The 26,747-nt window shown below is 40.2% G+C and overlaps 4 protein-coding genes across 8 annotated transcripts in view; 3 read left to right on the top strand and 1 right to left on the bottom strand.

Moving 5' to 3' along the window:
* Positions 1-10,195, top strand: part of zfyve26 (zinc finger, FYVE domain containing 26) — a 36,510-nt gene extending 26,315 nt beyond the window's left edge. Inside the window, exon 43 of the transcript XR_005896228.1 lies at positions 10,185-10,195. The gene's annotated coding sequence lies outside the window, so the exon portion shown is untranslated. The remainder of the gene's footprint in view (positions 1-10,184) is intronic.
* Positions 614-3,631, top strand: vti1b (vesicle transport through interaction with t-SNAREs 1B). Its single transcript, XM_041060611.1, has 6 exons — positions 614-861; positions 987-1,045; positions 1,740-1,934; positions 2,111-2,284; positions 2,556-2,617; positions 2,711-3,631. The coding sequence occupies exons 1-6, from the start codon at positions 765-767 to the stop codon at positions 2,802-2,804; spliced, it is 681 nt and encodes a 226-aa protein (XP_040916545.1). The 5' UTR covers positions 614-764; the 3' UTR covers positions 2,805-3,631.
* Positions 4,863-13,047, bottom strand: arg2 (arginase 2). Of its 2 annotated transcripts, XR_005896229.1 has the most exons (9): positions 12,760-13,047; positions 12,576-12,648; positions 9,532-9,706; positions 9,150-9,309; positions 8,564-8,658; positions 8,357-8,461; positions 8,036-8,172; positions 7,203-7,921; positions 4,863-5,153 (listed from the first exon to the last, which is right to left on the bottom strand). XR_005896229.1 is itself a non-coding variant. In XM_041060609.1 (8 exons), the coding sequence occupies exons 1-8, from the start codon at positions 12,871-12,873 to the stop codon at positions 7,731-7,733; spliced, it is 1,050 nt and encodes a 349-aa protein (XP_040916543.1). In that variant the 5' UTR covers positions 12,874-13,047; the 3' UTR covers positions 6,912-7,730. The 2 variants fall into 2 exon arrangements, 1 of the variants encoding a protein (XP_040916543.1); XM_041060609.1 differs by lacking the exon at positions 4,863-5,153 and having other exon boundaries at positions 6,912-7,921.
* Positions 13,048-14,895: 1,848 nt separating this feature from the next.
* rbm25a (RNA binding motif protein 25a) lies at positions 14,896-26,314 on the top strand. 4 transcript variants are annotated; one of them, XM_041060497.1, is made up of 18 exons: positions 14,896-15,064; positions 15,329-15,452; positions 15,981-16,030; positions 16,305-16,475; positions 16,811-16,868; positions 17,177-17,337; positions 17,444-17,638; positions 17,771-17,854; positions 21,782-22,056; positions 22,857-22,968; positions 23,109-23,198; positions 23,340-23,413; positions 23,502-23,652; positions 23,930-24,338; positions 24,428-24,732; positions 24,946-25,044; positions 25,260-25,307; positions 25,858-26,314. In XM_041060497.1, exons 2-18 carry the CDS (start codon positions 15,347-15,349, stop codon positions 25,948-25,950), a joined length of 2,481 nt encoding a protein of 826 aa, XP_040916431.1. In that variant the 5' UTR covers positions 14,896-15,064; positions 15,329-15,346; the 3' UTR covers positions 25,951-26,314. The 4 variants fall into 4 exon arrangements, with proteins under 4 accessions (XP_040916431.1, XP_040916432.1, XP_040916433.1 ...); XM_041060498.1 differs by having other exon boundaries at positions 15,305-15,452; positions 17,774-17,854; XM_041060499.1 differs by having other exon boundaries at positions 15,305-15,452; positions 23,508-23,652.
* The last annotated feature ends 433 nt before the right edge of the window (positions 26,315-26,747 follow it).

Raw genomic sequence — 26,747 nt, 5'->3', positions numbered from 1 at the left:
GTGAAAGCATAAAGGGGAGCGCAGAGTAGCGGGGGTGACAGAAGCACCGCGAATGGAATCACGGGATTGTAGTTTTCACAGCCTGACCGGGAAGGAGTTGATGCTTATGAGCCATTACCCAATACATAAATGGGTAAATAAATCTTTAGAAAACAAGTTTATATTCAAGGGTATTCAAGGGGTCAAAAAAAATCAAGTTTCTGCTTAAAATTGAATAAATAACCAATATTAGTTGTTGTAACGTTGTTGTAATGTTTAGTACGTAAAACTCATTCAACAGTTATGGTAACTTTAGTTTCCACAGAAACACGAATATCATAGTGAATTATCATAGACCGTATAATCCAAAAGAAACCAGAAAATCATGTTCTCCCGCAGATCTCCTTAAAAACTACATTACCCGGAAAATGCCAGGGAAAGCTGTCTGCATACCGCCTGAATAAAATTGTTATCGGGGTCGTTTTTGAGCCGTTTTCACACACGTCTGACGTTTTTGTTTTGTAAATCACATGTAAGATTTAGCCGATGTTATTTTTTGTGAGCTATTTACCGAAATATGGAAATATTTGTTTTTTTTTGGTCTGGAGTTTCAGGCTCTCGGTCACGAGGTCCATCATGCGGAAGAGTCGCGGGGATCTTATTATGATCGAAGAAAAAAACAGTGGATTAATTTACTGTGTGTAAAGTGTCTGTTACTGGTGTTTTATCTCACAGCTAAAGAGACGGTGGATTCTCAGGAAAGGGCCGCGGACACTTAATGCAAAATGTCGTCGGAGGAGTTTGAAAAGTTGCACGAAATCTACAGATCACTGTACGAGGAGCTCAAGCTAATGCCAGAGAGGGCTCTGAAAGTGCACGGAGGTAAACAGCCGGTGTTGTTGTCTCATCCCTTAAAGTCAACGTTAGTTAAACAACGACGCAACATATCAGGAACTTCAGAAGGTGTGTTATGTGCTGTAAAAGTGAAACTTGTGTTGTATTCGCAGAGGAGAGGAAGAGGCTGGTGAGAACCTTCGATGAGAGACAGGGGGAGGCGGAGGAAGTGGTGAGATGCTCTCTGTTTATTTTGGACGTGATATCTTTGGTTTTCTTAACCCTTTTAGCTTCAGTTTTCTAACATAATAGTGTAAGTCTAATTTAAGCTTTGTGTAATATAGACTATTAATGGGAAAAACAAGAATTGTCCCATTTATACTTAATTTACTAAAAACACCGGTGAAATTCAAGATACTAAACCAGCTTTTTTTTTTAGCAGTTAAAGGAGAAGTTCACGGTTTTTCAGGTTGTTTTCCGACAACAGTCAGGTGCCCAGCTGAGCCTTTAAAAGATCGCTAAGTGATGAGGGAAATAACCAGTGTTTGTTCCATATAAAAAAAATATTTTATAAAGGGTATAAACTGATAATGTTTGTGGTTTCAAATAAATGTGGTGAAGTTCTTCTGAATTACCATATATTAAAGAGTACTTCAGTAAATGCACGGAGTTACTTTCCACTGCTAACTGAAACTATACTGACAAACCAACAGGAACTGACTCATTTTTCCTTTGACTTGAAGTTGTGATGACTTCTCTCCTCTTGTCTTTACTTGTTGTCTGCATCAAGATATCACTATAATATCAATTCATCCAGTGGTTGTTTCAGCAGTGCTCTATAAATAGGAAAGCCACACTTACTGTGTTTACAGGCAGAAAACTTAAAACTTTTCAGAGAAAGCTAATCCCTAATTATCCTTCTCCAGTTACAAGGAATGGAAGAAGAGCTGCGTGGTGCACCTTCCTCCTATCGAAACGGTATGAGCACAAAGCTGCGCCTGTACCGCCGGGATCTGGGCAAACTGCAGAGGGACATGAAAATCTCTGCTAGCTTTGGCTCCTCTTCCCAGCCAGTGGGTGGAAGTCATCACGGCATCTATTCATCAGAAAACCAGCAAAGTGTGAGTGTGGGGCTGTGGATTCTCTAAAATCGCTGTTTGAGCCTGGGACCATTTCATCATGAGAGTCATTGACAGACCTGAGACCCCTTGCATGTCTGTATGGTTTCAATATTTTTTCTTTTGTCGTGATTATCATTAATTCTGGTTGGCTTTGTCATTTTTGGCCACACATGCAGACATACCTGCAGTCCCAGAGAGCCTTGCTACTCCAGGGCACAGAGTCTCTGAACAATGCCAGCCAGAGTATTGAACGAAGCCAACGCATCGCTGCAGAGACAGATCAGATCGGTGCAGATATCATCGAGGAGCTGGGAGAGCAGCGAGAACAGCTGGATCGCACCAGAAACAGAGTGAGCTGTGAATCATTGTATGGGATGAGGTTGTGCTGCTGCGTTTGTTTGAAAAGCTTCAGTGTAAATATGTGACATATGTTGCTCGCCTGATTCAGCTTTTTCACACATTTTATACAATTTATGAAGAGTCCAGCAGTTTACTCAGTGATGGCACAGCTGAACTGACTAGTTGTGTTTTTCATTATGTCAGTGTTGGGAGAAGATGTTAAATATGTCGTAATCAGACCATAGTTTTGTTAAATCTTTTCTGTTTTAAATGTTTGTGTAGTTGGTGAATACTGGAGAGAACCTAAGTCGCAGTCGAAAAGTCCTTCGTGCCATGTCACGCCGGTAGGTGCTACCTCTGAGGAGGATTTTTCTTGAAACTGCTTGTTGGAACAATGGCCAACGCCTCTGATTATTGTTGTCTTTTCTGTCTTGTAGGTTGATGACAAACAAGTTGCTTTTAGGTGTCATCATTTTAATGGAGTTGGCCATCCTGGGTGCTGTGATTTACCTGAAGTTCTTCCGACGATGAGCAAACAACACCTACACCTGGAAAAGGGTCTGCGCTCTGGATTCAGGGCAAACCTATATTCTCTACATCTGTCTCCATCGACTGTCCAGTAGCAATAATGCTGTGCTGCTGTATGCAGCCAACTGTTTCTGTGAGTGCAAACAATGACAATAAGAAGTTTCAGTCTTAAACTGAACCTGTACTGAGAGTGGATCCTGTGCATGGAGAGGTGAAGTTCACTTGACAAGAATAAGAAATTGTTGAACTTGTTAATGGACCAAACCCGAAGGAGCTCCATGGACAAACTGAACTGAGATTTTCACTCTTTTATTAGACTGTTAATGCCAGCAGTGCCCTGCAGGAGGATTTGTGTGCTGGCTGCTACAGATCCCAGAGATTATTCTCTGTGAGGTTTTAGTCAAGTCAAACTATGGTCTACTTACCCCCACATGTGAAGATTCTCTGGTTACTTTTGTGTTAGTATTCAACACAATTGCATTGTTGATTATCTTTATAAAACTATAATGAGCTGAAATGGCACCAGCTGAATCTCTTTTTGTAGTGTCTTTGTGCCCAGTATCCAGATGATTGTGCTGAGCTCATTTTTCCAATTCTGAGTCCTGAGACTTGTGGAAAAATGTGTCAGTCAGTGGTGTGAATGTTCAAATATGGCGGCGGGGTTGACTCTTATTACAGATGCAATGTTCTTAGCAGTTAATAATGTTGTCTAATCACTGTATAATACAAAAATCTCTGTTACAATTAGGCTTCAGTATTCTTTATTTGACAGTCTACCCATCATTAAAGCTAATCTTTAACCTCAGTTTGCATCGTATCTGATATTTCCAGTTAGGGCAGTGGCCACAGGCCAAAGTTAAAAAAAAAAAAAAAAAAAAAACATCCGCTGATATCAGCTGATATCACCAAAAGTATTTACAGACTAAAGGCCCCACGCCAGGTTAGTGCTGGGTAAACAGCATCTGTTATTAATTCTCAAATGATACGTGATAAGGTTATTTTTAGTGTTGTGTTCATGAAGTGGCACATCTGCCACAGTGTTTTTCTTCCGCATAGATATCATGCCTTCCTGGAGTGATACCAGGTACAAAAACATGTTTGTGGTGGAGTGTGGGAAATGGGGTAGAAGGTTTTTTTTGTGTGCCCTTTATCTGAAATGTGGCCTCACATTCCCTTAAAAAAACACCAAAAAAAAAAACTCAACACCTTTGTTTTTTGGTGCTCCTAAGTACAAAGGGTGAATAATAATGTTGTATAATCTCATGTAAATTACATAACATTTTATTAATGCTAATCATTATATAACTATGTAATAACAGTTTATATAAAAGTCCAATCAGCATGACTGAAACAACACTACATCTACTGATTGGCCTGCCATGAAATTTAGTACAGACATTCATGGTCCTCAGAGGACGAATCCTAACGACTTAGATTGTCTTCTTACTTTTGTGCTAGTGTTATCATCAGGTCAAAGTTTTCACTTATCTTGTGAAATATCTCAGCACCTACTGATGTATTGGCTCAAAATTCTGTACTGACATTCATGGTTTCCAGAAGATAAAAACTAATGAGTTTGGTGATCCCCCAACTTTTCCTTTGGCACCGCCACAAGGTTGACATTTGTGGTTTTTAGTGAAATGTCTCAGTAGCTATTGTATAGATTGCTATAATGACATCCATGATCCCTTCAGGTTGAGTTGTAATAACTGGTGATTGTCTGATTTTTGATCCAGCACCATCATCACTTCAAAATCTAATTTGTCCAGTGCTTTGGTTGATAACTACAAACTTGCAGAACTAATGGTATTCCCATCACATTCCCATTACTTTGTGTTTAATGCTAATAAGCAAATATTAACACGTTAGCATGATTAACACTACAGGTTGTTGATGTAAACAGTACAGCCTCACAGAGCTGAGTAGTATAGCTATAGGCAGTTACCAAGTCTTGTTCAAGCAGTAAATTTTTCATGTAGACATGAAACCGTATACTCATACTGTATTCCTTTAGAATAAAATGAAACAAACGGATGAAATAAGACACATGTACACATGAAAAAAAATGCAATCACATTTATGGAAGACCAAAATATAAACTCTGTTAGAACGACAAGGGATTCAGTGGCCACATCAAGTCAAATACAGACCAGGCATTAGATCAATTCAAGCTGAATTATGCTTTTTTTTTTTGTTTTCTTTGCCAGCATTTGAGAGAAAAGCTGCTTTTCAAGCCAATTAATACTGGTGTAGTCAGTAAATATTCAAACAAAGTAATTCTTGTACATGTACTGGTAGGTTCACTGTGTAAATACAAAAGTAAACTCTAAAGAAAAAAAACAGTAACCACACCTGGTCCAAAAGTGCAAACACATCATTACTAGTTTTTACTAACTGGCACAGCCACAAAACAGTTTTTTAAGTCCTGGTATCTACTTACTGCTCTCCAGGGTCAACATCCCGCAGACCGATGTACACCAGGTCCCTCGAAGAGAGGAATGGCTTCGTCCAGGAGAACCCTGGGATACTTGGCATCTGTGGTCGACAGTAAGAGATAATGTAATATGGAATTTATATTAAAGTATAAAAATATGTCTTTGTGCCCAGTATCCAGATGATTGTGCTGAGCTCATTTTTCCAATTCTGAGTCCTGAGACTTGTGGAAAAATGTGTCAGTCAGTGGTGTGAATGTTCAAATATGGCGGCGGGGTTGACTCTTATTACAGATGCAATGTTCTTAGCAGTTAATAATGTTGTCTAATCACTGTATAATACAAAAATCTCTGTTACAATTAGGCTTCAGTATTCTTTATTTGACAGTCTACCCATCATTAAAGCTAATCTTTAACCTCAGTTTGCATCGTATCTGATATTTCCAGTTAGGGCAGTGGCCACAGGCCAAAGTTAAAAAAAAAAAAAAAAAAAAAAACATCCGCTGATATCAGCTGATATCACCAAAAGTATTTACAGACTAAAGGCCCCACGCCAGGTTAGTGCTGGGTAAACAGCATCTGTTATTAATTCTCAAATGATACGTGATAAGGTTATTTTTAGTGTTGTGTTCATGAAGTGGCACATCTGCCACAGTGTTTTTCTTCCGCATAGATATCATGCCTTCCTGGAGTGATACCAGGTACAAAAACATGTTTGTGGTGGAGTGTGGGAAATGGGGTAGAAGGTTTTTTTTGTGTGCCCTTTATCTGAAATGTGGCCTCACATTCCCTTAAAAAAACACCAAAAAAAAAAACTCAACACCTTTGTTTTTTGGTGCTCCTAAGTACAAAGGGTGAATAATAATGTTGTATAATCTCATGTAAATTACATAACATTTTATTAATGCTAATCATTATATAACTATGTAATAACAGTTTATATAAAAGTCCAATCAGCATGACTGAAACAACACTACATCTACTGATTGGCCTGCCATGAAATTTAGTACAGACATTCATGGTCCTCAGAGGACGAATCCTAACGACTTAGATTGTCTTCTTACTTTTGTGCTAGTGTTATCATCAGGTCAAAGTTTTCACTTATCTTGTGAAATATCTCAGCACCTACTGATGTATTGGCTCAAAATTCTGTACTGACATTCATGGTTTCCAGAAGATAAAAACTAATGAGTTTGGTGATCCCCCAACTTTTCCTTTGGCACCGCCACAAGGTTGACATTTGTGGTTTTTAGTGAAATGTCTCAGTAGCTATTGTATAGATTGCTATAATGACATCCATGATCCCTTCAGGTTGAGTTGTAATAACTGGTGATTGTCTGATTTTTGATCCAGCACCATCATCACTTCAAAATCTAATTTGTCCAGTGCTTTGGTTGATAACTACAAACTTGCAGAACTAATGGTATTCCCATCACATTCCCATTACTTTGTGTTTAATGCTAATAAGCAAATATTAACACGTTAGCATGATTAACACTACAGGTTGTTGATGTAAACAGTACAGCCTCACAGAGCTGAGTAGTATAGCTATAGGCAGTTACCAAGTCTTGTTCAAGCAGTAAATTTTTCATGTAGACATGAAACCGTATACTCATACTGTATTCCTTTAGAATAAAATGAAACAAACGGATGAAATAAGACACATGTACACATGAAAAAAAATGCAATCACATTTATGGAAGACCAAAATATAAACTCTGTTAGAACGACAAGGGATTCAGTGGCCACATCAAGTCAAATACAGACCAGGCATTAGATCAATTCAAGCTGAATTATGCTTTTTTTTTTTGTTTTCTTTGCCAGCATTTGAGAGAAAAGCTGCTTTTCAAGCCAATTAATACTGGTGTAGTCAGTAAATATTCAAACAAAGTAATTCTTGTACATGTACTGGTAGGTTCACTGTGTAAATACAAAAGTAAACTCTAAAGAAAAAAAACAGTAACCACACCTGGTCCAAAAGTGCAAACACATCATTACTAGTTTTTACTAACTGGCACAGCCACAAAACAGTTTTGGGAGTCCATGTTAGACTGTGGACTTCAAACTAAGTCAGACTTGGTTTATCATACCTCTGAGGCAGGTTCATTCTCTTGTAAACCGACTACATAATAAATATGTGGCAGCTATGTCCTCTAACACATAACTTATTACTGTACAAACAGGAGCAAAATAAGTTAGTATTGCTGTTAAAATGAGTAGTAGTCCCATCAAGAAGTGTAGTGGTTTCTAAATTACATCCAAGGCTTTTCTCTTGGCATTATCTGTGTGAACCTGTACCATATTTCTGTAAAGCCCTCTCACAGGTTTTATAAATCCAGACCTTTTTTTTCGTGGTTAAACATCACACTTAACAGCAAAGAGATGGGAAGAAAAAGTTGAAAACTTGAGCTATTAGATTCAGTCTTTGCAGCTTTGTATTCAAAATTGTGGAATGCTGAGGGATGATGTTCATAAAGTTCAGTTTTGCTCTGTGCTCTCAGAGGCGGAGCTGCTCTGTGTCGTCCTTCACAGACGGAATCTCGTCGATGGATGTGTGAGCCCCTTCTCTCGTCTGTCCAAGGGACGACGCGATGACGTCGACCGCCAAAGAGGCGGTGGCCTCCACGGCTTCACGGGTGGCCCCCAGCACGGGGTTTACTTCTACCAGGTCCATAGCTGACAGCAGGCCTGCACATCAGCACATTCACAAATAAGACACTAAAACCTGACAAAAAGCTTTTAAAGACAGAAAATCTGGAAAAATAAGATATTTGTTAAGACAGCATTTCTTGCCGCTTGTACCTGTGTTATGGATTTCCTCTGTGATGTAGATTCCCTCCCTGTAGGTCAAACCTCCGTTCACTGGTGTTCCTGTGGCAGGGGCCAGAGATGGGTCAAAAGCATCGATGTCAAAGCTCAAGTGGATCGGTCGCTGTTTTCTGTTCAAGAGGGTGAGAAAATTAAAGTGTGAATTTATGGTTCACTTCAGTTCAGACATGGGCAATCATTTGGCTTTATCAGATAAACAAATCACTGACTTTTACTAAATGTTAAGTATTTTAAAGCTCATACAATCAAAATGTTTAGCAGTATGGTAATGTCATTATCACTTATTAAACATACCTTGCCAAAAGATGGTCAAAAGTGACTTCCATAACCCTTTGGATGCCTAGTCTGTCAATATCCCTCATGGTGAAGTACTGGATACCCAGGTTCTTCAGGATCTGGCTGCAATAAACAAAATTTTAAAATATCAAGAACGGTTCTCACAGTGCTTACTCACATCAGCCAAATATGACAAAAGTTTTTTAAGTCCTGGTATCTACTTACTGCTCTCCAGGGTCAACATCCCGCAGACCGATGTACACCAGGTCCCTCGAAGAGAGGAATGGCTTCGTCCAGGAGAACCCTGGGATACTTGGCATCTGTGGTCGACAGTAAGAGATAATGTAATATGGAATTTATATTAAAGTATAAAAATATTTTTAAAATGACCCCCTTAAGTAACATCTAGACTTTTTTTCATTGTTGGCCCATAATTAACACAAAGGTTATTAACTTTGTCAAAAGTACCTGGCAAGCCAGACTTTAAAAAGATGACAGAAACACTCCATTATCAAATTCAGATTTTTCACAGCTGTAACTGTAGAAACTTAATAGGATACTATTCGATACTGCTGCTGGGCACTTCATGCACAGTAAACTGGAATGACTGTTTGGTCCACAACCTTTTTACAGCCAAATATTTGCATACGTGGATAGATTAATGAAAGGGCCTGCAGGGCACGGGTCCCTTAGCCAGAGCCTTTGTTTGAAGTGACTCAGGCTGAAAACAGCCAGGGGGCTGTGTTGGTGGGGCCATGTTGTTGAAAGGCATTTACATTTTGTTGAAGTGAAGCCTAATACTTCTCCTCACCTTGTCTTGCAGCTCTTTGAGCATGAATGCCACAGGCTGGCCGTGGAGGTTTCCTGATGGAGAGGTCATGGGCGTGTTCACGTCTGCATGAGCATCAACCCAGATGAGACACAGGTCGGGACACTGCTGGGCATGGCCACTCACTGATCCGATAGCAAGGCTATGAAAGGACAAGGACAGTCTTTTAAATATCTGGTGTTTATATTAGTAAAAATTCAAAGACTGAGTGTATCTGTGCAGGGGAGTCGTAGCAGTAACATAAGGTAAAATGATATACAGTAGCCTTTGGACACCTAAAGAGTACAGCTGTACTGCATAGTTCCAGACTCTTGGCGTGCAGTACACTCAGCTCTCTGTACATTCCATATTCTGAGATAACTACCTGTGATCACCTCCAAGCATGACGAGGGTGTGCCCAGCACCTACAGCTCTGCTTACTGCACCAGACAGCATCTTATTTGCTGCACCCACAGTGCGAGGGAACTTCACATCCATGTAGGGCTCGTCCTTCTCGAGGTGGTGGAAGTTGAGGTCGCCAAAGTCGTGGATAGAGTAGTCTGAGGAACCAACAACAAGCTGCTGTTAAATGAAGAAATGTTGTACAGGCTCACGTTTTTGGTGCTGTGGGGGTTCACTGTTTCAGCCCAGGACATTGTTAATGGACACAAGCTAGATGTTGCATGGAAAGAACTCTCAGTCTGGTTCTTCCTGACAATCTGATAGTCTCGATGTCTGTTTTTTAAAAAAAACGTTTGTATTTTGGAGACTCCAGGGGCTGCTTTGCGTTGAAAAGTCTGTATAATCTCTGGTTTCAGTATCATGACTTAACATGCATCTGTCTGACCTTGCAGTCTGATGAGGCTGAGTCATTCAATACCAGCATAACGTCAGTGACGGGGCACTTTCCATTTGCCCAGTATCCCAGTTCAGCTCAGGTTTCAGTCAGTTAAGTTCAGCCTATGCTAGGTGGCTGCAGAAGTTAAAGACTGAAAAAATTTCCACTTAATTTGGGACACAGACTGTGAAGTAAACAAGTGATGTGATCCACCATATTGGGGGTTCATCTGGCAATGTGAGCCTTGATGGCAGTGTAGTGTTACTCTGCTGATCTAAGGGGAACCAATGTGGTTCATTACCATTCGCAGACGGGACAGGAATAGCCCTTGTCTTGTTGCAATCGTGAGCATCTATTACAGGACAATTCAGAAAGTCTGATGCAGCAGTGACAAGCTGCAAGTTCTGCCTCTGTTTATTGTGAAATTCAAGTTTACAGCTGCTAAATGTTCTAAGTGTTTGCTGCAGCTAAATCCCAGTGATCACTGGTTTGGTTACATGAATGAACATTCTATTCAAACAGTTTGTACAAACTGACACCTTCCCTGAGAGTGTAACGATTTTAAGCCGACATGGCATTTAGTTCAGTTAGTGTTTGGTTTCATGTGTTGGGCTCGGTTAGTGACATAGCAGCTTCAGTATGTCTTTTTTCACTGCTGCCAATTTGACATCAGGACACCAGAAAAATGACTCCTCACCAAGTCTTGGCCTCCAACTTCAGTAGACTAGGACATTTCTAAAATCTTTGATTTTAAACTTGAACTGAAAAAATGAAAACATTTAATATTAAACCCTACATTTGCAGGCGTCTAACTCTAAATATATTAAATATATTTTAATATATTAGATGCTGTTATCTTGTGGAAATATTTTATTCTGTTCAGCTGCCATATACTGCAGTAAAATAAGTATACATTGCTAACAACTGCATGCATATTCTGAAAAAAATCTCCACTCAGTTTGGGACACAACTGTGTATCAGTGTCAGAAATCTAAATGATGTCCCACCTGTAAACGAATGATGAGGACGGGGAGGGCTCTGTCTGCTGCACAACAAATTATGTTTACAGCTGCTAAACAGGTGCCTGGGGCCAGACATTCTAGGAAGACCTGGCCAATACTTAAACACTCCGAGTCTGTTTAATTGGCTCAAACACAGGAAACACACTGATGTCCTCAGCTGTCACACACCTAGATTATCTGTGGTATGAACACATAATGTGTAAGTATCACCATGAGTCACTGACACGCACCAACAGGCACCCTTGACCTGAGACTTACAGTGTGCCATTGCATTTATAGTGACATAATCTGTGAAGTTTATAACTTCTTTAATGTTTTGCATTTTTTTTAGGCAAACGCCCCTTTAGAACCTGTGAAGGGCATTTGTTATTGTCTATATCAAATCAGAACTGATTAGTTATCAATAAATTAATATAAATTAGAAGGTTAGTAGGTGTTTTGTATCTGCTATAGCAACATTTTAATCTTCAGTGTCCTTGACAGACAGATAGACTTTAATCAACTTAGGCTGAGTTTACATTGACTCTATCGTGGTAAGTGGCATATTTTAAGTCTCCTACAGCAGACTGTCTTTTACATAATTCCTGTCGTGACTGTTGGGGTTTGCTGTAGGTCATTCTAATTTAAAGCACAATGCAAACCCGGTGACCTGAACCCCTGAAATAAAGAAGGGATTCTTTCCGCCTGGGGTGTTCTCTTTCATCTGCAAAGCAGCAGCACCCCCCCTTCCCTTCCCTTCTTTTTCTTTTTTGGATAGATGTAGGCGTCTCCACTCAGACCGCATAAAAAGTGTTGTTACAGTGCGGCTGAGTGTGTCTGCAGTGACGACAGTGGAAATAAATCAGTCATCCTCTTCCTGCGCCCTTCCGAGCATGTGGTAAAAACCAGACATGTGGTAACCGGAATGAAAAAAAGAAAAGAAAAGAAAAGAAAAGAAAAGAAACCACCTTGCATGGCCCAGAGTTACCACACTGTCCTCTAATACGCCTGTGACTAACCGTGTGCTACTTCATGGTATTCGCCTCGCATGGCACCGTTTTATCGGCTGTTCCCGCGGGGACTGAATGAGTCTATCATTAGTAGTCGCCATTATTGCTTCAACATTGTAAAATGTAACTATGATTTACATCATAGTTACATTTAAGTCATGGGATTCCTAAATTGCGCCAGGCTGGGTTTTACTCTGCTGTCAGACTGTTTGTAAAAAATTATATATGCGGAACAAAAAAAATACTTTATTTACTGAATGATGTACAGTATTAAATATATAATGTCCTACACAGTACACAATTTAAATGAAAGGATCTTGGGAAGACAGAAGGCTTTTATTAAAAGTGGAGATTTCACTGTACGTTGTCTAAGCGTGTGTGCTGTAAGTGTTCCCTGTCTACATGTCAGATGTTTATATTTACTGTCTCCCGGTGATGTAACAAACTGGTTGAAAACCGGAGGTAGAAGTTTAATCTGTCTAAATGCTGCCCAGGCGAACCTGCAGGTTACACCCATCCACTGTTACATAACGCAGCGGCACCGGCTGCTCCATTATTATCTCCCTCTTCCGTCACCTACCTAAACCGGAGAGCCTCTCGATGAGTCCCGCATCTCTGATGACTTTAGGGCCGTGCTCCACACCTCTCCTTTTCTGTCAGAAAAAGAACACAGAGAGAATGTTCAATATGTCGGTCAATTTCAAAACTGTGATACTGAAAAATAATAGTCATATTCACGCACACACACAAAAAGCTTTTCTTACTTGTCCTCTCGAAAACGGAGCTCCCAGCACAGCCACGGACTGAGCTCTGCTTTGCTGGCAAGTGTGGCTGAGTTGAGTTCTGAGAAGACGGAACAGAGGCCCCCTCAAAGCCATTTTTCCTTCCCAAAATAAGAAAAGGTCCGGTCCAAATCAAGCCGACCCCAGTCACCGACCAAAGAAGTCTGATGAAAGCGATGTGAGATGTTGCCCCGGTAGATGCTGAACGTGGCCGCGTTGGTGCAAGGGGCCGGTCTTATGGCTCCGAAATCTGTTGCAATATTCATGAGCTGGTGAATAGGCGGGCTGGAATGAATGGGAGAGATCATTACACCCTAATTTATTCATACAAGCATTTTTTTTCCTTTGGAGTATTTCAAAAAGATCAGTGACTAAGTGTTTATAACGCGTTATAAACTTTTATTACTAACCTTTCGAGCTGGCCCAAATTTGGTGTCTGACGTCAAGCTGTACGACACACCTTCGGGCTAGCCAATAGGAAATGGCGAAATGAGTGGGTTCGTTCTGTGGGCGTGGCCTGCGGCCCGATGGAGCCAAAGCTTTTTTGGGGGGGATGCTTGTTGTGAAGCGCTTTACTGCAGTCTCATCTAGGTGGAAATTTCCACAGACGCAGCCGAGCGGGGGGTGATAGGCGTGTTTACATTATAGCATTTAGCCTGGTTATATGTTCACACGTGTCCCAGAGCTCCTGCCAAAACATATCGGAATTCAGGTCAAGACGCAAACACATAACTATCTCTACATCTCTCCATGTATTATCTAGGCTTCAATAACAGGTGTCATTTCTAGGGCAGCACTATCAGAGATGAATTGTGTACAGTGAATTATATAATTGTATAATTGAGTATAGTGTTCAAACATATTACGTAATATCTAGGTTAAATACTTCATTACAAGTACGTTTACGTTTTACATTCAAAATATCATCAATATATCGGCAAAATGTATTCATTATACAGAAAACGTGTTTTTTGTGATATACATATGTTATGGATTATTATTAGTAGTATTGCGTTACTAGGGTTCAGTTATTTATTATTATTTTGTACTTTTAAACATTTTAGACCACTTGTTCAATGTCCCAGTGTGTTTTTTTGTGAACTCCCCAAAAGTCCTATCAGCTCTGTTGAAATGGCAGTGATATTGAAGTACTGAATCTTGAATCCTTTTATTTGACCTGGTCCCAGTAGTGCTAAATTTGAACCACATTACAAACTCTCGGGTCGTTAATAACAGTGCAGCGTTTAGTCTGTCAGATAAAGTACATGCATAGCATACTATAACGTGCTTTTTAAAAACACGAAATAGAAAACAGTCGTGAACCCATAGTTTATTTTTTCTCAGTACAGTTCTAGAACATGACTTGAACACAGTGGTTGCTCAGCAGCACCAAACACACAACAAGTGTTTTTCTCCCTACGTAAACAGCCTATATTTCTGTGGCGTGACGCATCCAACGGCTTGGAAATGGAACGCACACATCGCGAATAAGAGGAGTGATTACGGGGCTCCATTTACAAAATAAAGCAAAGCATCTGGCTCCACCAAGCGTCTAAAATTGGACAATGCAGAGTATTTAACACGGGGGGCAAAGGATTTCTAAGCCTTGAGCACAGCCTGTCAGGCAAAACCTTCTTTCATAATGCACACATACCCTCCTTTACAAGGAAGTCAAATTCCAGCCGAACTGGACTGCTCGGTCAAGGAAAAGGATTTTTTTTCAGTTTTTTTCCCCTGAATCAAGCCTCACAGACAACAAATTCACCGTCAGTAAAATCTACTAATTCAAATACTACAGGACCACTGCAACTTTATTGCATGTTCACTCTATTAATTCCAGCTCACACTTTCTAGATCTGCTGGCCATTTTCAGGGCATGTTGTATGTTTTCAATAACTTAGCCATTAATTAACCATAATAAAAGTACCTGCCAAAAGAATGTAATCTATATTTTAGAGTATTATATTTAAGTAGTATTAAGTAGTGGAAGTTCTACCTAGGAGGAAACTAAGGGCAAAAAAACCCCAATAAAGTAGGATTGAGTTCTTGCCTGAGAGACCAAATTTAGGGCAAAAGCCCAATCACGGGGTTGTGCTATCCCATGATTCATTTCGAGAAGAATAGCTCCCAGTTATTTGTTTCCACTGGGGTCCTCGTATCGCACCGGTGAAAATCGCAACGCTAATCTTTAGCGTTTCATTTTTCTGTTTACCGTATTTAATGGACTTTTATTTGGTCAACGTACAGTTTTACTAGACACTGGTTGTTATTTTACACTTGACTGCAGGTGAGTAATATCCGCGCATGACCGCTGCAGCTAATGAGAGCTAGCAAGGCCACAGAGTCCGCGTTAGCTTTCTTCAGCTAATTAGCTAGTAAACGTTAAACGAGGAGGATGGCTGTTTTTACTATGAGCAGGTATCCCACCTGCTTAGTTAGCAGTGTCAACAGTCAGTTATGCAATCCGTGTCAAAAATTCTGCACTGTGATGAGCCTGACATGAAAACAACGTTCCCTTGATTTTCAGCTGGACGTCCTCTCTCTTCTATAGATTTATGTAAATTCAAGGATGTCGTACCCTCCTCCGCTCAACCGCCAGCAGATTGGCATCCCGCAGCTACCCCCGAGGATCCCACCTCCACAGTATGGGGGGTTTGCCCCAGCAGTCCCGCCAGGTACTGAATACAGTTGTGGTCACATCACCTTGTAACAGCTGTGTGTTTGTAAATCAGGGTCTGGGTCCATTGGTGTGATTTTTAAAGGTAAATACTCTTAGGACCTTAGGGCTTAACTGCATTTTGAAATGCCAAGACTCCTGTTTTTAGTGTTTGTTCTGTGTTCGCATGTCAAGAACTCAGGCCAGTTCTTTGACAGTGGAAGTCTGGCTGCTGGTTTCATATTTTGAGATGTCTGACTGAAAACAAACAGCCTTAGAATTTCTATGAAAGTTACCCAACAAAAGGTCAAAGAAAGAAACAATTTGAAACGGAATATTATAGGGAATGCTGATGACTACAATTAATTATTTTTATGGAACAAATCATACATTGTATTTAACCAAATGACTGTTGGTGGTGTTTGTTTGGTAAGTCTTGTTGGTCATTAGCATGGGTTATTACACATACAGTAAGATTATATCATTGCCTGTGGTTGTGTGCAGCTGTACACATGGTTTGAGTCTTCTATTTTGTTTCTATTTTCAGGTACTCCCATGATCCCGGTGCATATGGGTGTAGTGACCCCCACACCCACAGTGAGTTAGAAACAGAAATTCCTACTTACTGCATGCCAGTTGAAGCATCAGCTGTTCTGGATGATCTTCCATTTAGTACATTTTTCTTATGTTAAGAGTTCTCCTCAGTTCATCCATTTTGTTTTTTGCTAGTGTGTAGTTCAACCCTAAGAAGTCTGACTCTCATACTTATAACTGGTTACTTGTTATGTTTGCAGAATTTCTGCTGTTGCTTGTATTGTTGCTCTTGATTAGAGTGACACTTTAATGACTGAAATGTAACTTGATATCACAGGTTCTTGTACCGACCACAGTTGCTGTAGCACAGAAGCCGATGGCTCCAAAGAAGGAGTCTGGCATCATCAGAGCCAAGGATACAGAGGACAGTGGTGGCCCCACTACCACTGTATTTGTAGGGAACATCTCTGAAAAGGCATCTGACATGTTGGTCAGACAGCTTCTAGCGGTGAGTTAACATATAAAATGACATAAAATGAACATACATAAAATTAAATAATCCAGTCATTCATAATTGCCTATCTTGTAGTTCTTATTCAGCCTGTTCTTATTCAGCAGTTACTCAAATGAAATCAAGCTCTATGTATTGCAGAACTGAAAAAGAATTGACAGCAGTAGTGAACTTCTTAGATTAAAAGTTGTAGATGACATACACTTATTACAGTTTGGACAAACTCTATCTTCAGGGAAATACCAATACTGTTGCGCCAACTTTCTTATCAAGAATTACTTAATAATATCAAATTAAATATTCTTTCTTTCTTTTGTTCTTGTCTGATACAGAAATGTGGCATTGTTCTAAGCTGGAAAAGGGTCCAAGGTGCCTCTGGGAAACTCCAAGGTAAAAACAAAAAAGGCTGCAACACATTTAAACCATTCCCTAAGTACCTTCGCCTTGTGTAAATACATGTTATTCAGGAGATGCTTGAGACTTCAAATACTGCACTAAAGTGTTACTGTAATTGGTATTAAAAGTATTCGTATAGACTCTTTGAGAATACCGAACTGATAACAAATTTAGAAAGTGATGTAAATTAAAAAGTACCTTTTTGAAATATCATATTTTTTTTATATTTCAAATGTTGTAGGTTGGATGTTTTGTTATTGACATCTGTGTAACATTTGTTTTCTCCTTTCAACCTCTGGAAGCTTTTGGTTTCTGTGAGTATAAGGAACCTGAATCTACACTGCGAGCCCTCAGACTTCTGCATGAGTTGCTCTTAGGTGATAAGAAGCTTTTGGTCAAGGTGGATGCCAAGACCAAGGCCCAGCTAGATGAGTGGAAGGCCAAGAAGAGGAGTGCCAATGGGGTATGCTGGTCACTTGTTGAGTAAAAGATAAATTGAATATTTCTGTTACGTTGACAATTTTGTTGAACTCAGTTTGTAAGTTTGTTTTTCTGGCTTTAACATATAGGGAACCAGTGGTGGGTCAAAGAATGGGGACGAAGATGAAGAGGAGATTCTTGATGAAGAAACCTTGCGTCGGGACCAGGTTGTGAAGGGGGCGATAGACGTCCTCATCCGAGAGTATGCAAGTGAGCTCAGTGCTCCCTTGCAGGATCCTGACAGTCAACCTCGCAACAAGAAGCGGAAAGAGAAGAAAGAGGAGGTAGCATTTGCATGATGTACATGTAAACAAATCCTGGAGCAACATTTTCTTGTGCTGTGATTTGTATCTGATTTGTAGTAACTGGCGAGTACTTAGTGTGTTTGTTTCCTGTCCTTCTCTCCTTTGTGCAAGGAGGATATCAATGCTATGGAGATGGAGGACGACAAGAGAGACCTGATATCCAGAGAGATCAGCAAATTCCGGGACACACACAAGGTAATGTATCAAATTGCTGTTATTAATCTGTAATTTAGGTTTTGGAGGAGAAATCCTCCACATTTGTAATTAGATATTCCTCAACAGCAAATGGAGCTGCAGTTTATATAATATATGGAGGTAATTCCTCCATAAAACTGTTACTGCCAACCATAGTATGGAGGTAGTCTGTTAACACAAAGATTAGTTTTTCAAATTCAAATATTAAAGAAATAGAAAGTAGATTATGTTGTTTCAAATATTTTTCATATAATATTTTAAAGACTTAAACGAGTAAAATACTACATCAGCCACTCTTATAGTATCCATCAGTATTTCCAAATTGAACAAGGGTTGTTATTATTATTCATAATACTGATTTGAGACTAAAAGTTTTCGCTCTGCACAAGCTAAATTCATCACAGAGAGTGCATGGACACAATGTTAAATTCCATCTAAAGCTAATCTATTGATTAAACCCCACCAATATGGTAGAGTTCATTTGGTGACTAGAGCAAGATGAATCTCAGAATCTCAGCTTTGGAAAAAGTTGCGAGGATAGGATGTAAGTATGATCTTTCATTTCTTCTTTACTCATGTTGGGCGCTCCCTTCTGGAGGGTTTGCAGAGGGGCAACTGGCTCTCAATTCAACCATTAGCATCTACAGAACGGACAGTGAAGTCCATATTGTTATAAAATGTCCTTGGATTTTAACAGGGAGAAAAGCACTACTTAATCAGTGCTGCAACTGGAATGGGAAAAACTCTTGAACAAGCATATTCTACTTGCACTCAGTCAGGTTTTAGAAGGCCGGGCAGCTCAGTGAACCCCTGCAGGTCCTCAGATGATAAATGATGTGTTTGAAGAACACACACAGACTGAATGAGCCTAACCACTGCAGTAGTTTGAACTGCAGCCAGTAGCATTACTAAAGTAGGGAGCGCCCCTCCACAGCACGCTGCGTTCTGAAGACTAACGAGGTAAGTCCTTTTTATGTTTTTTTTTTTAAATTCCTCTAGTGTTTCACTTCAGACATCTGTCTACTTTTTCTTTCTCCTCTTCTGTGACTTCTTGGTAACTCCGCCCCCACCACTTAGTTAAACAGTGAGAAAATCAGGGAGGAAATGAGTGAGTCTGAATGAAAAGGACAAAGCTGCAGGGTTGTTTACCTACTACACAGGGGCAAACAAAGACTAGACAAACAGTCATGGAACTCGGAACTGGACTTAACCTCTGAACCCGTAACGTAATCACAATTTCAACCACTGCTACAGAGGTTGATCATAATAGGATGAGCAACATTTGCACCCACTGTATTAAAGGATGTCCAGTGGTCACCAGTAAAAACTTTGGTAAGTGATGTTTGAAAGCGATGTCAAAAAATAATTCCAAAGGGGCAAAAATAAAAACTATGATAGAGGCTGCTAAAACACCACAAAAAACAACTGTCACCAGCAAAGAGGAACAACACCCTGCATCAACAAGAGTGTGACAGATGTACATACAAAGATAAGACAGGTATAAAGTACAGTGTGTAGGAGGTGGGATGTTGTCAACTACTGGTAATTAGCCTTCAGCTAAAATATAATTTACCTCTCTTGAGTGTTTGCAATAGCGATTTATTTACCTAAATGCAGTTTTTTTTCACAAAGGTATATTAAAACAAGAGGTAAGTTCTGGGATGAGTAGAGATTACAGCACCAGACAATACAACAAGGGCTATAGAATATACCAACAAACTAGTAGATACCTTGTGATTTGTCCTTTTGTCACAAAATGCTAACTATGGTTTACAAATACTAATTTGAATCAAGTCTAGCTAAATTACAGTGTGGCGCGTACTGTATAGCCTATATAGAACAGGCAGTTCAGACTTCTTTCATCTGTTATTCCTTTTTATTTTTATTTATTACTGAACAGCTATCAGACCCACATTTCCCACAGTCTTCTTCAAATATTAAAACATAAACAAGTCAAGATGTTCAGCACTGAACACCAGCAGCTGCGAGACATTTCTTAAATCAGTTAGAGGACTGTCTGAACAGTGGGTCTGAATCTGTTGAGGATTTCTCATGTCATTTAATGGGCTGGAGAGGCCAAAGAGACACCAGAGGACAGCCTACAGGTAAGACTGCTTCACTAATTTCTTTGTGGCAAAATGGAATACCGTGTCTGCTCTTTTTCAACCATGAATTTAGATGTTATTGATGTGTATGTACTTTGATTAGATGAACTGCTTCACAGGTGTCATTTGGACGTTTTCCATGATTTTGACTTTACACTTGACCTGCTTTTCCTCCCACACGTAGCCTGTAGGATGTGTAGGGGCAGAGAAGCGCTGAAACCGTAGTTCATCACCTGTAAGTTGCCCATCAATAGCTCCAAAACGGTCTGTAGAAAATGCCATGATTTTTCTGCCAGCTAGTGAGAATGTGGACAAATGGCTTACATTTCGTGTTTATTCAGGTTCAGTTTAAACAGGTGCAGAGGACAACTAAGGTGTTTTGGAACAACTGCGTTCCAGATAGGCTTGCATAATTTATTGACACTTACTCTTGAAAATGTTCTGTTCCTCAGAGCTTACAGTATTCAGTACTCTACAGAATGTCTGACCAAACTAAACAACTAAAAAGAATAGTATTCACCCTGTGATCAGTATCATGATTGCTTTGGTTCCACAACTTTATTATTTTTTTTTTTTTAAATAAGATGATATCCAAATGTATTGGAATTACAGTATTTCCCACAAAATGAGCATATAAATGTAAAAAAGACTCCCACATTGCTGCAGGGGAGCACTTGCATTGCAGCCTGGCGCTGCTCCCTTGCATCTCAGATGACCATGTAGAAAACACATGGGAGCTGATTATGTAATTCCACTTAGTTGGGCCATTTGCCATGTTAAGCCAAGGTTCGTTTTAATCCTCTAGGCACCCATAGGCAAGACCAAACCAAGGCATTAAATAGAAGTGTATAGTTAGCACTCAGTGAACTTGTTGACCTAATTGTCCAAAGCTGACTTAGCACTCTGTGGACACTTTTATCTTAAGTGCTTTATGTTACCACGAGCATGTTTGTAGCATGAGAAGCCCCAGTTCCAAGGAAAGGAATCGCGTAAAGCTTAGTGCATAAAGAATTAAATTAATGTGGGTTGACACTCAATATATTACAAACCTCCTCTGCAGTGTGAGGCAGTCACTACCACTTGTTTGTTTGGTGATGCTGTGGTGTAACCCAACTAAAACATGTCAGACCTGTGCATGTTGACATACAGTATCTGTTACATCAGGTCAGGTCTATCACTTTTCTGCATTTGCCTGAGTGCAGCATTGATTTGGAAAGTGGGCAGATGTGTGCCTGACAAATATGTATTTGCCTACAGCTGAATTTTTATTGGAATGGCCTCTTATTACATCAGAGCATAATCTCAGCTCACCATAGGGCACATAGTAACTGCAGAGGACATGTTGACCTGTTACGTATGTGAGAAAACTCATTCAGTATTAGCATATGTGAAAATGGCAAATGCTGAATACTGGAGCCAGGTTAGGAAGTCTCTCTACTAAACAAAGGGCTGATAAATCTGAGCTTCCACTTCCTTAGATTTCAGCCCCTCATTTAAGCAAAAATTACCTTAATTCTTTTGGTGTCTTTCAAGAATGAACTGCAATGTATGGTTTTACGTAAGTGTGTCCTGAATTGAGCAGTATCTACATTTTCCTGGAGGAAACGTCAGGGCTAAGAGGACTTCCTCACTCGCAGCAGCCAGCCTCTCCAAGGCAATGAGTCATGGCAGTATGTGAGCATGTCTGGCCCAGGGAGTCTAAACCATTTCTCAGTATCATGTGCTGTTAACCTGTTTATATTTATGTATGATGATGATGGTCTTTTTAGTGTTTTGAATCTAGTAACACATTCTCCCCTTTCTTCCTGTTGGGCTCCTGCAGAAACTGGAGGAGGAAAAAGGAAAGAAAGAGAAGGAGCGACTGGAGCTCGAGAGGGAAAGGAGAGAGAGGGACAAAGAGCGGGAGCGTGAGAGGGAGCGCCGCGACCGTGAGAAAGAAAAGGAAAGGGAGAGAGAAAGGGACAAGGAGCGCGAAAGAGACCGAGATCGTGACCGGGAGCGGGAGAGAGACCGCGAACGGGAGCGGACGAAGGAGCGAGAGAGGGAGCGGGAGAGGGAGAGGAGTCGAGACGTCAGCGAAGATCGCAGCAGATCGAGGTCAGTGATGACATACACACTCCATATGACTCTAAACTGACTTGTCTGACAGAGAGGCTGCAATTACAGATCAAATTCTTTACTTTGAAATATAAGAACAGTTTCACACAAGTCTAATTTTTATGAAATTTTAATAATGATATGTTTCTACATATTAGCCCAAGGGGTGTTGGCGTCTTTCGTGGGAAATAGTATTGGTACTTTAGTGTAATAAATCAGTAACCTAATAATGAACTTAAATTGAGATTTGATTCTTGTGTCACTTAATCATTTATTCACTATCTGAACAAATTGGAGACAGAAGTGTATGTTGTGTTGGCACTTTATTAGGTGCACTCAGCTACATCAAATACAGTCCAGTACAAAATGATCCAGTCTCAATAAAATGTCTGTATGATAGTCTTCATACAGGAAGTGGACGAAACAGACTCAGCTCAAGGTCCATAAAATAGAAATTCTAGAGCTTTTAATAATCTTTTGTGATTTGGTTTCCAAGGTCAAAAAATAACATTGAAACTTAATTAATAAAGGTTAATATGTATTCCAACGATGTTGTATTGGATTGCATTAAATGTAGCAAGCGCCTTAGGCAGCAAGTGTGGATGCTCATTTAACTTTGACATAATGAAACCACTGTTCTCAAATGCTGTTCTGCTTTGGCAGCTTGTGCCATGCAAAAGTAAAACTGATGTTAAATGAAATAAGTGCATGACTTTCTTTTGCCATTCTTGATATTTTTCCCTCTGGTTTTAACTTTAATATAAAAGGAGAAACTAACAGCAATAATGTGTCTTCTACAGAGAGAGGGCTAGAGAGGATAAAAAACGAGAGCGTGAAGATGATGAGGAGGACGTCTACGAACGGAGGAGACTTGAGAGGAGGCTTCGAGATAAGGAGGCGGCTTACCAAGAAGTACATATATTAACCTCCCTTTTCACTTTGATTGATTGATTGATTGAACATAAGTTTAAATAATTGCACATGAAAAATGACTGTCAAATTAACTGAACGAATGTCTGACTCAGATGAATCATTTTTCTGTCTTCTTAAAGCGCCTGAAAAACTGGGAGATCCGTGAGAGGAAAAAAGCTCGTGACTACAGCAAAGACACAGAGAGGGAGGACGAGAGGCGTCGTGAAATGGTATACATGCATGCAAATCACAACAGGGGCGTTTTGCAAATAGCCATTGCCATTGGTTTTAAACAGTTTTTAATGTCAGATGTGTGAGCATGACTTGCTGGATTTATGTACATATACTGTTTGCGGTACGTTTAAAATCAGATGAAAGAAGCCAAAAGACTGAAAGAATTCCTTGAAGATTATGACGACGACAGAGACGACCCAAAATACTACAGGTAACCCTCTTCGTGCACATGTAGGCGGGTGGAGCATGCTTTTTTTTGCTTTTGACATCACTTCACTCACTGTAATTCTTGTTGTCAGGGGCAGTGCTTTGCAGAAGCGTCTTCGTGACAGAGAAAAGGAAACCGAGCTGGACGAGCGAGACCGGAAGAGGGAGAAGGAGGAGCTGGAGGAGATCAGACAGAGGCTTCTCGCAGAGGGTCACCCTGACCCTGATGCTGAACTGCAGAGGGTAAGTCCCCCTGGAGCTCGATCTTTTCCTCAGGCAAAATTATTCTCTTTCACATACAAGAGCTTTTTTATTTGAGGCACAGAGGATTTTTGTTCTTTTAACTGTCTTTCAGAATGTTTCTGTAATTATATTTTGTTTTATAGGAATTTAGGAACATGTAAACTTGTTTTGTGTTGTCTGTAATGTTGGTGTATCAATCTTTAAAATGCCACCGAAGATTTCCTGACATGTATAAGAGACTTGGATCACTTTTTATACGTGATATATGTTTGTGTAGATGGAGGAGGAGGCAGAGCGCAGACGACAGCCCCCTCTGAAACTTGAACCTGAGGAGGACGTGAACCAGGAGAAGGCTCACAGAGATCGGGAACGGGAAAAGAGAGGGTCAGGAAGGCCCGTGGAGCCAACGCCCCGAGGCCCTCAGCAGCATTCGGACGACGATGTGGAGGAAGGGGAGGATGACGACTACCACGATGGAGAGGACTCACAAGAAGCCAAACCGCAACTCAAACCCGTCATGCGACCAATCACTACTGCTCCCTCAGTGTCCTCTGCCAGTGGGAATGTGACTCCAAACACACCCGGCAATGAATCTCCCTGTGGCATCATCATTCCGGGCGAGAACACTCCTGAGGTCCAACCTCCCGAGGAACATCGACCCAAGATTGGCCTTAGTCTCAAACTGGGTGAGTACAGTATCCAAGGACATGGAAAGACCCATTTCTGTGGCTTCACGGCTTTGTGCCAGAATAAACTGGTGTCCTTCCTGTTCCAGGAGCCACCAACAGTCCCAGCCAGCTCAGCGTAGGGAAGCGAAAGAAACTGGCGACCGTGGACAGTGTTTTCAACAAGTTTGATGACGAGGAGGCTGATGAACAACCTCGCAAAAGGAAACTGGTTCCGCTGGACTATGGTGATGACGACAAGAGTCTGGGGCTGGACGGGGCTGAAATTTCAGGGGCCAAAGGCAGCATCAACACAGAGGAGAAACGCAAGCACATTAAGAGCCTTATTGAGAAGATCCCCACTGCCAGGCCTGAGCTCTTCTCCTACCCTCTGGATTGGGCTATGGTTGACTCGGTAATAAGTCTGTGACAGGATTTGAGGCTATTTTAATTTTAATTAACTTCACTATAATTTGTAATGCTCTTTAAAAGCTAGAGTGAAGTGACTAAATATTCTGTTCTACATCGGCGTTCATCAATTTAGCAATTGATTGGCCTTATTTGCTATCATAATGTGATCAGTGACTGAACATTAAACCATGAGGTGTTCTGATTTTTCTTTCTGCAGACTCTGATGGATCGCCGCATTAGACCATGGATTAATAAGAAGATTATTGAATACATCGGCGAGGAGGAGCCCACTCTCGTTGATTTCGTCTGTTCAAAGGTTTGTGTTTATTCTGTGAAACTCTGAAAAAAACAGAGTTACTTTATATCAGGCAAACAGTTTACAAGTTTTAGACTATTTTCTCTTTTTTCAGTTTTGGTTCCTTTGGAAAATATGAATTCTTCTGAATTTTCTGTCCTCTTTGAGTCTGTGGTGTTGCAGTTTTGAGCATGTTGCTCATTGTCATCAAATGGGTTTTTTTTTTCTCTCCCCAGGTGATGGCACACAGCACCCCTCAGGGTATTCTTGATGATGTTGCTATGGTAAGTTGAAATGAATCCCATGTTATTGGCTATTTGAACCTGATGCACTTTTATCATTCCGGTGGTCTCTTAATTTAGTCTAGCTCCATCATCAGGTCAATTTTTTAATTTGTCCAAGGTTTTTGTTTTTCACCAAATACCTGCAAAACTGATAACATTCCAGTCTCTGGCTCACAGCCAGGCTCAGCAGTGCTTTGTTTTTAGTGTTTTAATTAGCAAATGTTAGCATGCTAACATGCAAAACTAAGATGGTGATCGCGGTTAACATCATACCTGCTTTACATCTCTCAGTGTTTGAGCATGTTAGCATGTTGATGGCAACATTTACATCAAAGTGCCTCTGTTTCTTACTACATTCTCACAGAGCTTGTAGAATGGCTGTAGACTCGGCCATGTAAGAGGAAACAGTGAACAGATTCATTTGAGCTGTAATTTTACAGTTGGTCCTAAGTATTACATGTAACCCTCATTTACCAAGCGGTATTAATTTATTGAGCTGTTAGTCTAAGTTTGTCTGAAGAAGTTGTCTAACCAGTCTGTTTGTGTTTAGGTTCTTGATGAAGAAGCAGAAGTGTTCATAGTAAAAATGTGGAGGCTGTTGATATATGAAACAGAGGCCAAGAAGATCGGATTGGTGAAATAAAGACCACATGTCTCTCTGACTGACTTCCTTAGCTCACAGTTCTGCTACCTGCGGTTTTCTGGTCCAGCAGACTGTAAACATGTGCCCATACACCCCTCCATTCCTTCAGCAAGGATCTGCTGCCTTGTATGTGTGTGTGTGTGTGTGTGTATGTGTTTGGAAGGGAAAGTCTGAGCTGTGAACAGAAAGGGTTTGCACAAACACACTGCATGATAAAACTTTGGTTGTATTTTTTCCTTTGTTGATGCTGCTGAGGCAGAAGACAGTTGCATTTCTCCCATCTATTCTCCAGTAAGTTGGACACATTCTGCTTTGATTTACTGTTGTCATGTGGAGGCACTGCTCCGTTGTGTGAACTAATAAATATGCTTTTTTATAAAGTGTTTTGTCTTTCTTTTAATATGTTGTCTACTTATTTTATTTGTCTTTATTTGACTGGTTTTAAAAGCTATTTAAAATGTTTTTTTTTTGTTGACAACTGCCTTAAAATGATTAACTTTAACTGCCACAGGCTCCTTTTGAATTATACAGATTTTTATAATTTTTTTTGTAATATAAAACTTATTTACTTTATTAAATAAAGTTGTGTAAATTGAGGGTGTATATGATCAGCGATAAATGAACATTTCTAAGCTTTTCTTTTAAATATATATCTATTTATAGCATGTGTACAGTGTGCATGGTCGCCTTTGTTGTGCAAGTGCTTCCCATGAGCTGTGAGGAATCGTATCTGTGCCAGTTCGTTTTAAAGGCGTAATGTAATGATAATGGCTACGGTTTCTCCAAACACAATCAGT

This window comes from Toxotes jaculatrix, chromosome 17 (genome assembly GCF_017976425.1).
Source record: "Toxotes jaculatrix isolate fToxJac2 chromosome 17, fToxJac2.pri, whole genome shotgun sequence".
NCBI classification, from domain to species: Eukaryota; Metazoa; Chordata; class Actinopteri; family Toxotidae; genus Toxotes; species Toxotes jaculatrix.
This window is presented reverse-complemented; position numbering and strand designations above follow the sequence as displayed.

Coding starts and splice junctions, on each gene's coding strand:
- arg2 (XM_041060609.1), bottom strand. CDS start 12,873: ATGGCTTTGAGGGGGCCTCTGTTCCGTCTTCTCAGAACTCAACTCAGC. Junction 9,707..12,575: donor CGAGAGGCTCTCCGGTTTAG/GTAGGTGACGGA, acceptor TTGGTTCCTCAG/ACTACTCTATCCACGACTTT. Junction 7,922..8,035: donor AGAGGAAATCCATAACACAG/GTACAAGCGGCA, acceptor GCTGATGTGCAG/GCCTGCTGTCAGCTATGGAC.
- rbm25a (XM_041060497.1), top strand. CDS start 15,347: ATGTCGTACCCTCCTCCGCTCAACCGCCAGCAGATTGGCATCCCGCAG. Junction 17,338..17,443: donor AGAAGAGGAGTGCCAATGGG/GTATGCTGGTCA, acceptor TTTAACATATAG/GGAACCAGTGGTGGGTCAAA. Junction 24,733..24,945: donor ATTGGGCTATGGTTGACTCG/GTAATAAGTCTG, acceptor TTCTTTCTGCAG/ACTCTGATGGATCGCCGCAT.
- vti1b (XM_041060611.1), top strand. CDS start 765: ATGTCGTCGGAGGAGTTTGAAAAGTTGCACGAAATCTACAGATCACTG. Junction 1,046..1,739: donor AGGGGGAGGCGGAGGAAGTG/GTGAGATGCTCT, acceptor ATCCTTCTCCAG/TTACAAGGAATGGAAGAAGA. Junction 1,935..2,110: donor CATCAGAAAACCAGCAAAGT/GTGAGTGTGGGG, acceptor CCACACATGCAG/ACATACCTGCAGTCCCAGAG.